At 40.4% G+C, this 12,624-nt stretch overlaps 1 protein-coding gene across 27 annotated transcripts in view; it reads right to left on the bottom strand.

The window, feature by feature from the left end:
- Positions 1–12,624, bottom strand: part of DTNA (dystrobrevin alpha) — a 431,975-nt gene that overhangs the window by 108,470 nt on the left and 310,881 nt on the right. For all 27 annotated transcript variants that reach the window (XM_060173679.1, XM_060173699.1, XM_060173682.1 and 24 more), the window contains one exon: positions 3,757–3,970. In XM_060173679.1, the coding sequence (XP_060029662.1) occupies positions 3,757–3,970 (214 nt within the window). The remainder of the gene's footprint in view (positions 1–3,756; positions 3,971–12,624) is intronic.

Genomic DNA, 12,624 nt, shown 5'->3' with positions numbered 1-12,624 from the left:
GAAGCATTTCACAGTGTGTCACTTTTTATGGTCCTACTGCTCCAAAAAGAAAAAAAAAAAAAAACCTTTACAGATTTTTAGAAACTATAGCCAAGGAAACAATCATGTCTCAATAAATCTGAGACAAGAATTTCTTTCTAAAAATATTTGTATGTATATATATTTCTTTTATTTTTAATTTTTTATATTATCCTTATTTTATTTATTTGATAAAGACAGCCAGAAATCAAGAGGGAAGAGGGGTGATAGGGAGAGACAGAGAGACACCTGTAGCACTGCTTCACTGCTCATGAAGCTTCCCCCTGTAGGTGGAAACTGGGTCCTTGTGTACTGTAACATGTGCTCAAGCAGGTGCGTCACCACCCAGCCACTATTTATTTGTTTGTTTACTTATTTATTTATTTTTACCAGAGCACTGCTCACCTTTGGCATATGGTGGTATGGGGGGACTGAACCTAGGACCTTGGAACCTCAGGCATTAAAGTTTGTTTGCATCACCATTGCACTATCTTCCCCACTATTTATTTATTTATGATGAGAAAGAGAAAGATACCAAAACATGAGTCCAGCATATGCAGTGATGTTGTGCTGAGGATTGAACATGGGACCTCCAACATGCAAGTTCTGTGCTCTATCTGAAAAGCTATTCTTAGTCATTAAAGAAGTAATATGGGGGACCAGGCAGTGGTGGCGCACCTGGTTAAGCACTCACATTACAATGCGAAAAGACACAGGTTCCAGCCCCTGGTCCCCACCTGCAGGGGGAAAGCTTCATGGGAGGTGAAGTAGGGCTACAGGTCTCTATCTATCTCTATCTCCTCCCCCCCTCAGCTTCTCTCTGTCTCTATCCAATAATAAATAAAATATATTAAAAAAAGAAAAGAAGACGTAATATGGGACGGGCTGCGTGCTGGCACACCTGGTTGAGTGCACACATTACAGTGCACAAGGACCTAAGTTCAAGCACCTGATCCCCACTTGCAGGGGGAAAGCTTTGCGAGTGGTGAAGAGGGCTGCAGGTGTCTCTCTGTCTCTATCTCTATTATTCCTTTCTCTCTTGATCACTGACTGTCTTTATCCAATAAATAAAGATAATAAAAATTTTAAATGTGATGTGAGGACAGGTGGTGGCACACCCAGCTAAGTGACCACATTACGATGCTCAAGCACCTGGGTTCAAGCCCCAGTCCCCACCTGCAGGGTGGGAACCTCATGAGAGCTGAAACAATGTGTAGGTGTCTCAGTTTCTCTCTGCCTGTCTATCTTCTTCTCCCCTCTCAATATTTCTCTTTCCTATCAAATAAAAGAAAGAAAAAAATCAAAAGCAAAAAAGCAAAAATAAGAACTTTTTCATCCTATAACTTCTTATATTCTTTTGGTTACACTCACATTACTAAAATAATAATAACAGCAAAGTTCTCAGAACACCTAAAAGCTATCTTTACTCATTGGGTTGTAGTTAAGAGATGACAGGAAAAGACACTTTCAATTTGCTAGTAGATTCTGAAAGCCAGAGAGTCTTATGTGGAAGGCCTTGCCTATAGATTAAGGTAGAAGGCAGGTCAGTTCCTGAAGTTTAGAAAGGGAAAAAAGAAATTAGGAAGAGGAAGCTCTAGCCCTGCCTGTTCTCTTTTATTCTGCCACACTGAGCCCCTGCTTTCCAATTCTGACATCTCCTTTCTCATCCTTCCAGGGTTCATCTATTTCTTAGCTGAGATACTCAGAGATGATGGTGTGGAAAGGATCTGAGTGTGAAATGGATCTGATTAGAAGCTGGTGAGCCCATTGGGTGACATCCTGCTGGACAGGAGTCAAGTTCAGGAAGAACTAAAATCTTGACTAAAAGGGCTGCCTATTTAGTGCCTGAATGACTATGGGTATTGTCCTCAGGGGTTAAATGCTAGTTCCTGACAATCTACAAATTGCTATCTGTAACTGTGTATGATACCTTTTCTGTTTTCTTTTTTTTATTGTCACCAGGGTTATTTCTGGGGCTCAGTGAATGCACAATGAATCCAATGCTGCAAGTGGCCATTCCTCCTTTCCTTTCTTTCTTTTCCCATTCTTTCTTTCTTCTTCCTTTCTTTCCCTTCTCCTTCTTTTTAAAATCCTTTAGTTTTTCTTGAGACAAAGAAAAATTGAGAGGAAGGGGGGTGAGAGAGAGAGAGAGAGAGAGAGGGAGAGAGATCTCCAGCACTGTTTCACTGTTAGTCAAGCTTTTCCAGTGCAAGTGGGAAGTGAGGTCTTAAACCAAGTTCCTTGCACAGGGTAACTTATGCACTCTACTGAGTATGCTACCATCTGGCCACTGTGTGTACTGTATCTTTAACACACTGCCTTAGTGAAAGAAAGAAGGTATCTTTCAACTAAGACATTCATTATGGTGTGCACTAAGCATGCTTGTGCGAGAACAGAGATCTTGGGATTCTATTCTATTGTATTCTAGGGTGAAGGAAAGGTACTAGGGTTTGGTAGGTAAGCCTGGTTCCCAGTGATACATCTAGGTCAAATGGGTTTTTCTTTTCATTTCCAGTTTCCATCCTTTCTTGGTAGATACTGTCTGGGTCTGATACATTTCGATGGACCACCAAAATAAAAACAAAATAACCATGTTTCTTTAAATGCAAGTGCTTACTCATCATGAATTTAAATTGCTATAACTGTCTTTCCTTTTCTTGTACAGCACCTCTTTATGTCAGGCTTAAGTATTCACAAGCACTGGCCAGGTAATGAGACTAAGAAAAATCTTCTGAGAATCTTAAAATATGATTGCTGAAAGGTCAAGTTAGTAATTTTCCTTTTTTAATATTCAAAACCAGTAGTGAAAGTGGAGGTGCTGATACTATATTCAGAGTAGGGGCTATTAGTTAAAGTTCTTTTGAAATCCGAGGCTGATAATGTAATTCAGAAGAGTTTATATAATTCACAAGGCTGTCACATATGCCATGGAAAAGAAATCTAAACTGGATGCCCAAGTCCTCAGTCTGCCACTGACATATGGAAAGACACTGGTCAAGTGGCTTTGTGCATTGAGCATTTCCTCTGTAGAACAAGAGATTTGCAAGGCTAGTCTGTAAGATCTGAGCTGGTTCTGAAATGGTCTGATTGGCTGAGGAGGAATTATGAGGTAATGGGACTGAACTTGCACTGTGGTATGTGGACAGCATCACACTGTTTCAGGTGATTCAATGACTGCCACCTCTCCAGATTCAAAGGAGGTCTCGAAACTTTACATCAGGCTCAACCTGATGCTGTTGACTGGCTACAGAAGAAGGGCAAACGCTAGAAGAAGAAGAAGGTGATTCATTATCTACTCGTTCATTTAACACAAATCCTGGCTACTTTCACTAGCATGGTCAAGATGACCCTTCTCAGTTTCTCACTGTTTGCTCTAGGGTCTTGTTTTGACAGTTCAGAAATGCTGTCTTACACAAGTTGCAAAGAAGTGATAAAGAGAACATCCTGAATTCATGCTTCATTCAATTATCCCACAGACAGGTCATCATGCCAACCTTTCAATCATTGATAGCTTCCTGGGAGTGTGGAATGACAGACTGTTCTACTTCCCATTCTTTCCCACAATGCTAACTGTTTTTAAACATATACTATGTGGGTTTTTTTTTTTGAAATAAATATTTAATCAAGGAAAGAGGTAGTTGGTGTTTCTAAGACATTATATGAAACAAAGATTCAGAAGGTCAAGAGAAAGGACACATGAATCATAAGGAGAATAACAGGTATTGATAGGTCACTTACGGATCAAAGGCAGCCAGCAGGAAGTTCAGCAGGAGACTGATGGACTGCTCCACGTGGATTTGGTGAGTGGTTGGCATCCGTTTATTGAGCTGGTAAAAAATGGTGGAAAGCACAGCCTCTAAGCGGGCCACATTGAGTTCTGTGTTTGGGTCCAAGTTGTTCAGAGCATTTTCCCGCAATGCTTCTATGACATTCCAAATGTCCACCAGGTGCACTATATATAATTAAAGTGAAATAAGCACATCAGTCCAAAGTGCAGGGAAAGATACACTCATTGTTTTGCACTTACTACACTTTCTGTTCTGTTGAGGTGCTTGATAGACTTCAGTATGTGCTCAACTACTGTAGGGCTTAACATAAGTGAATGTACACACACAACCCATGATGTCAGAGGCTTGATGTACAATGTACCCCAGGGAACTAATGACTTACTGGACACCACAGTGCATAGCTATTTCTATCTTCATAATGATCTTTGAAATATAGTTATCATTCCTGTATCACATGTTAGGAAATTCAGGACCAGGGAAGTTAACTGGTAAATGAAAACTCTAAAGCTGATAAATGATAAAGTGGCATTCTAATATAGCTCTGTCTGGATTAAAAATTAAGATATAGTTGGTATATGACATTGTGTAAATTGAAGGTGTAAATGTGTTGATTTGGTAGATTTGTGTATTGGAGTATGGTCACCACTATAGTGTTAGTTCACACATTCATCAAGTTCCATAATTATCATCTCCTTTACAATGCTAAAATATTTAAGATATAGTTTCTAAGCAACTTTGGAGTATATACCACTTGTGATTATATTTAACTAATCTGTTTTGCCTTAAAGCACTTTCCCACTGTACATGCTGAACTTCAGAGAAGACAGAAAAACAACACTTCACTTCTAGTGTTTGAAAGGATATTGAAATTGGATTTCAAAATACACACACACACACACACACTATAATACCAGAAATGATTTTAAAAAGGGCAAATTAATATAGGCATTATGACAGACTGGGGAAAAAAGGAAAATTATCTTTGATGCATCAGCAAAAATAAGTCACAGATTACTTAACTAAGGTTGTCAAGAATAGTTTTTTGGTTACATTACTGACTAGGTCAGATGACTTAAGTCATAGCAATTTTCATTAGAGAGTTCAAGAAATCCATTTCTTCTTTTTTTTTTTTATTGGATAGGACAGAGAGAAATTGAGATGGGATGGGGAAAATAGAGAGGGAGAGAGAAAGACAGACATCTGCAGACCTGCTTCACCACTTGTGAAGCATCCCCACCTACAGGTGGAGAGCCAAAGGCTAGAACTGGGATCCTTGCGCGGGTCCTTATGCTCTGTACTATGTGCGCATAACCTGGTGCACCAACGCCCGGCCCCCTACGTATGTGTTTTTATCAATGAAGTATACATTTATAGTTCAGTTTCTTAGATATGTGCACTCCGATATGCTTTCTTTCTAACAGCATTCAAATTTTTATCTCCTTCCTTTTTACTCATGTTTGGCACTATTTAAAAAGCAAAGCAAGGGCTGGGGAGATAGCACAGTGGTGATGTAATGTGTTAGGTTCTACAGTCCCAGATTCAATCCCCAGCAATGCCATAAATGAGAGCTGAACACTGCCTGGCAAGACAAACAAATAAACAGCAAAAGATCTGTTGAACTGGGTTATCAAGCTCTTTTATTTTAAGTGCATGCCCAGTTAGTCTTGGAGACTTAGAGTCCAACTTTTAACATCTGTGAAGGAGGATAGTGTTCCTTAAATGGAAAATGCATGGACTCAGAAGTGACAGCACAGAGACAACTCACTATGCATGAACAAATGGAGAGTTCTCTGGGTCATATCAAAAGAGCGGAAAAACTTTTCAGCTCATCTCTGTTTTGGGCTGAGGAACAGAAATCACTTTCTAACTGAAGCATCTAACTACTAATTAGGTTTTGATAAATCCAGATTTATGTAGTTCCAAAAATGCAATCTTCTCTGTTACACAAGAAAAGTATCTGAATTTCTTAATATTATTTATTCAATGTTATCATTTAGCAAATAAAGCACTTCCAAGGGAGATGACACCTATAAATTGATGCTATTTATTCAAATTCTTGAGGGAAATAGCTGGAATCCCTATAGTTATCATGGATCCAATGCTTGAAGATATGCATGGGTATAGGCTGCAAAGAGAGAGAAAACCCAGTCTGTCATCTCTTGTCAGTGTTCAGGTCACTGTGGGGCAAACGCTAGAAGAAGAAGGTCACTGTGGGAAGTAGGCTACTGTCATACTCTTATCTGGCTCTCGGATAGACAAGGTAGAACAGGTACTGGAGAAGAAGAGCTGGGACTGTGAACTTCAGTGAAAGGAGAAGGCTGCAAACCAATCGGGCAAAGACTGACAGCAGACCGAGGGAGTCTGGATACTCAGGTCTCTTCTGGGTAGCCTTCATAGGGTACAGAGAACTCTCGAGTTTTCAAGGGAGAATTATAGAGGTCCATGTGAGTGGCCAATATATCCAACAGTAGGCCCCTAAGCACTTCAGTCTCCCCTTGTTCAGCTTTTAGTCTTTATTTTTTTTAAAGGGGAGGGTAGACATGCGGCTTCCTGGGCTAGTAGGGGGTGGGGGGTGGGCGGGTGGGATGGGACACAGTCTTTTGGTGGTGGTAATGGTGTTTATGTATGCTCCTATTAAAGTGTAGTCATATAAATCACTAGTTAATTAATATAGAGGAGGAAAATTGATTATATGTCTCAAAGTTTTTAAAACACAGACTGAGTCTTTTTAATATATAGGCTGTATCTTTGATATGCGGACTCTCTCAAAAGCCTAGACCAAATAGATCAGAAACAAAACCAGTGGCACAGCTATATATAAGATACTGGGTACTATACAGCAAACGCTAACAAAGGGACTTTTCAAAGTTAACCCAATTACCAAATAATGTGATGATAACATTAACTATCCATTGTCTTTTTGAACCCTATGACAGCAGGAACCTCACATTTCCACTATAGAGCCTATATTTACCCCAGTCCTGGAGCCTTAGGGTAGGGCCCACTTTCCCTCATGCCTCTCCCAATCCATATCAATAATATTGCATCTGCCGATCACAACCTAATCAATGCAACGACTGCCACCCCAGCATGCTTCACTTCAGACTGTGTCCAGAGACTTCAGGTGTAGAACAACAACACTTCAGCTTCATTACTTGCGTGAGACATTTCCTTTCATAGTATTCTCTAATTCCATCCCAGATGGTTCACTTCCTAACAAAGTCCCAAAACCTAGATATAGACCAGGTTCCATGAGAGAGAGCATATGTTCACATGTATCCATAAACTACTGCAAAATATATACCTGAAAGCAGAAGTACACTAGAGTTTGCAGTGAGTACCCCCCCCAACACTTCCTCTCCACTGTTCCAACCTTTGGGTCCATGATTGCTCAACAATTTGTTTGGCTTTGTATGTTAACTCTCTTTTCAGCCACTGGGTTCCAGATGCCATCAGGATGCTGGCTAGGCTTCCCTGGACTGAAGACCCCACCAATGTGTCCTAGAGCTCCGCTTCCCCAGAGACCCACCCTTCTAGGGAAAGAGAGAAGCAGACTGGGAGTATGGACTAACCAGTCAACGTCCATGTTCAGCGGGGAAGCAATTACAGAAGCCAGACCTTCCACTTTCTGCAACCCACAATGACCCTGGGTCCATGCTCCCAGAGGGATAAAGAATGGGAAAGCTATTGGGCAGGGGATGAGATATGGAGATTGGGTGGTGGGAATTGTGTGGAGTTGTACCCCTCCTATCCTATGTTTTTGTTAAAATCTCCTTTCTTAAATAAAAAATTAAAAAAAGATTTTATTTATTCATTAGTGACAAAGATAGGAGGAGGAGAGAAACAACCAAACATCACTCTGGTACGTGTGCTGCCAAGGACTGAACTCGAGACCACATGCTTGAGAGTCCAATGCTTTATTTACTGTGCCACCTCCAGGACCACTTAGTCATTTCTTCTTTGCTACACCCAACTCTCTGGAGTTTCCTTCCCTCATGAATGACATCGCCATCCTACCTGCCCCATCTGGATCTGAATCTCCTCTGTGTGCTCTTGCATCTCACATGCTGTAAATGACTAAATCTTCTTGACTTTAATTCCTTCACTTCCATGGAGCCTAACTCTCATCAGCCAATTATATCACCAATGTCATTACCACAACCTCTCACAGGATGACCAAATCAACTGGTATCTCTAGTCTTTCTCTTTCCATATATTTCTATAGACTATAAACAGAATGATACTTCTGAGGTGCCACTTACATGCAATTTAAGGTCTTTTTTTTAACATCTCATTACACTGAAATCCAATTCTCCAAGATAGCCTGCAGAGTTTTTTATTTTTTATTTTTCTGATATGCCCCACTTCTTAACTTTCATCTATGTCTCCTTAATCATACTTTCATACCATTAGCAATACTTCAAGGATGATTTTCTGGTGTTGTCACCTCCAGATTTTTCTCTTCTTAAATTTCTTCATGGAGGATTAATGGTTTACAGTCAACAGTAAAATACAATAGTTTGTACATGTGTAATATTTTTTTCCACATTTCTATTCAACTCACTAGGTCCTCCTCTGCCATCATGTTCCAGGACCCAAACCCTCCCCCCAACTCCAGAGTCTTTTACTTTGGTGAAATACACTAACTCCAGACCAAGTTCTGATTTGTGTTTTCCATTCTGATTCTGATCTTGCTTTTCAACTTCTGTCTATGAGTGAGATAATCTCAATTTATTTATTTAAGAAAGGAGACATTAACAAAATCATAGGATGGGGGGGCTACAACTCCACACAATTCCCACCTCCCAATCTCCATATCCCATCCCCTCCCCAATAGCTTTCCCATTCTCTATCCCTCTAGGAGCATGGACCCAGGGTCATTGTGGGTTGCAGAAGGTGGAAGGTCTGGCATCCTGATGGCATCTGGAACCCGGTGGCTGAAAAGAGAGTTAACATACAAAGCCAAACAAATTGTTGAGCAATCATGGACCTAAAGGTTGGACTAGTGGAGAGGAAGTGTTGGGGGGGGGTACTCACTGCAAACTCTAGTGTACTTCTGCTTTCAGGTATATATTTTGCAGTAGTTTACGGATACGTTGTGAACATGTGCTCTCTCTCACAGAAACTGGTGTATATCTAGGTTTTGGGACTTTGTTAGGAAGTGAACCACCTGGGATGGAATTAGAGAATACTATGAAAGGAAAGGTCTCATGCGACTGATGAAGCTGAAGGGTTGTCGTTCCACACCTGAAGTCTCTGGACACAGTCTGAAGTGAAGCATGCTGGGGTGGCACTTGTTGCGTTGATTAGGTTGCAATCAGCGGATGCAATATTATTTGATAAGAATTGGGAGAAGCATACGGGAAAGTGGGCCCTACCCTAGGGTTCCAGGACTGGGAGAAGTTTGATAATCCCAATTGCTTCCGAAGCTGTACCCCTCTTATCCTATGGTTTTGTTAATGTTTCCTTTTTATAAATAAGATTTTTTTTAAAATCATAAGTTATGAAAAAAAGTTTTCCATATTTAGATACTTATATATTTAAAGGGATGCATTTGATTGTAAACTAAGGAAGGAATGAGGATAGACAAGCATGCATGTGGAAGTAACTGGAGCCTCTTGCTGTCACCCACACAGGAGACAGTGGTTTCTCTGCATATTAGGTAGCAATATGCAGAAAAATAGCAGTCATACACATTAAATGGACTTACCTCTCAAGAGTGATTCTATAATCACAAAGTCTGAGGTTTCCCTCTTGACTATACTAATAACTATATCTGTGAGAAAATTATTATTATTGTTATTTATTTTCTTTATTTGCCTCCAGGGTTATCGCTGGGGTTCAGAGGAGTCCACTGTTCCTGGAGGCCATTTTTTTTTCCTTTTTATCGTTGTTGTTATTATTGCTGCTGTTGTTGTTATATAGGATAGAACAGAGAGAAATCAAGGGGGGGTGTAAGACAGAAAGTGGGAGAGAAAGATAGACACCTGCAGACTTTCTTCACCACTTGTGAAGTGATCCCCCCTGCAGGTGAGGAGCTGGGGGCTCCAACTGGGATCTTTACACTGGTCCTTGCACTTCGCAGCCATGTGCGCTTAACCTGCTGTGCTACCACCCAACCCTCTATTATTGTTATTTTTAATAATCTTTATTTATTTATCTGATAGAGACATCCAGAAATTGATGGGGGGACATAAAGAGGAAGAGAGACACCTGCAGCACTGCTTCACAACTCACCAAACTTTCCTCCTCCAGATGGGGGCTGGGGGGTTGAACCTGGGTCCTTGCACAAGGCAATATGTGTGCTTAACTAGGTGTGCCACCACCTAGTCCCCGTGAGCAAGCTATGCAACCTTCGGCACTGCTTCATGGCCTGTGAAGTGTGGGACTTGAGGCTTTAACCAGGGTCTTTGTGTCTTGTAATGTTTGCCATCTATCTATCTATCTATCTATCTATCTATCTATCACCTAGTCCTTACTTATTTTTAATGAGAGAGATACAGAAAGACAGAGCACTGGCTTATGTGGTGCTGAGGGCTGAACCTGGGACGTTAGAGCCTCAGGCATACCTGCTATGCTGCCTCCTCAGCTCTAGCACCTAATATCTATTAACAGTTATTTGGAAAACAAAATATCCCATGATTTTTAATTAATTAAGAACACACATAAATGTGCTAAATTGAGAGTCATTAGAAAAGTATTTATAAATCTATTTTAAAGGCATGAAAAATTATTATTGTTATTATTGTTGTTTTAAAAAGTCAGACAGTGGAGTGACCAGGGAAGTGACTCAACAATAGAGCACAGGACTTGAATGCATGTGGCCTGGGGTTTGATCACTTTGCACTTCATATGGCAGGGTGGTGCTCAGGCTTTGCTCTCAGTCATAAACGAGTCTGACGGTGTATAAATATGTTGCTTACTGTTGAGAAATTATTTCACTAATTTGAGACCAGTTAGGTTGTGCAATGGTGACAACATACCACCAGATGGCACTGTGCACACTTTACTAAATGAGTCAGAAGCTGAGCACCACTGAGCATGTGCTAATAGGCACAGGTGACTAGGGAGTGGGGTTTTTTTCATCTGTAGAATTGCTTGCATTTTATTTTAATACACTAGATAAGAGTATTTTTGTATACTACAATAACTTAGTTACCATTAACTGTATCAAGAGTCAAAAAAATCCGTTTCTTAAAAGCAGTACTTAGCATTTCATAGAATCTGACGAATAATATTGCTAATCTCAGATACTATTAATGCTTCAAGTTTTTCTTCAAAATGAAATTAAAATAAGCCAACCCTTAACAATTCTTCTTAATTCAGCCACTATGAGATTCGACAGGGCTAGGTCAGGGGTAGGTGGGTGGTGTGTGCTGGGTTGTAGAGGAGGGTTTGCTGACTTCACACGATGTTTTCTTGTATGACTGTTGATGTCTTACACTACTTTTAGGACTTTTAAATCTATACTGAGAGCTGACTTAGATCCACATATCCCTGGAAACAGTGCAAAAGCACCAGATTCATGTATTTATACTAAGAGAAATGAGGTCACAAGCTTTGCTATAAGTATTAGGATAAAATATAGAAAAGAAGGTACTGAAAGGATAGGGATATCAATGTACTAGTTTAGGGTTTACTCCACTTCATTAATTACTCTAGAATTAGCTTTTCCAGAGCTAAACCAAAGAGGCTGCATCCAGGTCAGGGAATGAAACCCGAGGTCCTTTTTTTCCTGAGACACTTGGAGACCTCCTTAATATTCCCAGGCTTAATTCTACTACTGATTGACTCCAAAATTTGGGAGGATGGGAGAGGGTTTTAAAAACCTTCTAGGGGGCTCAGCAGTAGCGCAGCAGGTTAAGTGCACATGGCGCAAAGCGCAAGGACAAGGACCGGCATAAAAATTCCAGTTCAGGCCCCAGGCTCCCCACCTGCAGGGGGTCGCTTCACAAGCTTTGAAGCAGGTCTGCAGGTGTCTATCTTTCTCTCCCCCTCTCTGTCTTCCCCTCCTCTCTCGATTTCTCTCTGTCCTATCCAACAACAATAATAACAACAATGATAAAGAACAAGGGCAACAAAAGGGAAAAGGTGGACTCCAGGAATAGTGGATTCCTAGTGCAGGCACCAAGTCCCAGCAATAACCCTGGAGGAAAACAAATAAATAAATAAAATCTGAAAAACCTTCCATGTAATTTTAACAACTGCTGCCTATATAAACTTCTAGAACACCACTCTGCTGTTAAAAGGGGTGAGATTTAAGGTATTTGGTAGCAGGGTAGGTGGATAAAAATGAGCAGAACTTGAGGTGATTATGTTAAATTGAAAGGAGTGAAATGTAGTAACAGAATGCTGCACTAATTTGTGGAACTAGAAATAAAGCAAACAAACAGTCAAAACTCTAAAAAAAAAAAAAAAAAACTAACTCTTAACCAGGGGGAGACAGAAGAGTGTTAATGAAATAAATAGAAGGTTCTTTTTGGTGGGCTGGCACTGGAACTTTTGTGGTGAGCATGGTGAATTTTATACACATATAGAAGTGTACAATTACACTCCTGAAATTCTTTAGTGTTGTAAACCAGTGTTGAATCGATAAAAACAATAAAGAAAAAGAAAGCTCTCAGAGGACTCGCAACTGGAGAAGGTTAATAAAGGTTAGAATGACTTCATTTAGTTTGGAACAGCATTCTCAACTGGAGCTGCACTTTGGAATCACCAACAAGGACATACAATTAATTGTTCCCTGGTAAAGCACAGGAATGCGTCCCCAAGGATCATATCTAGAGCAGCAAACCACTAGGCTTGTCTAAAATGCAGG

This window comes from Erinaceus europaeus, chromosome 15 (assembly GCF_950295315.1).
Source record: "Erinaceus europaeus chromosome 15, mEriEur2.1, whole genome shotgun sequence".
Lineage (NCBI taxonomy): Eukaryota > Metazoa > Chordata > Mammalia > Eulipotyphla > Erinaceidae > Erinaceus > Erinaceus europaeus.
This window is presented reverse-complemented; position numbering and strand designations above follow the sequence as displayed.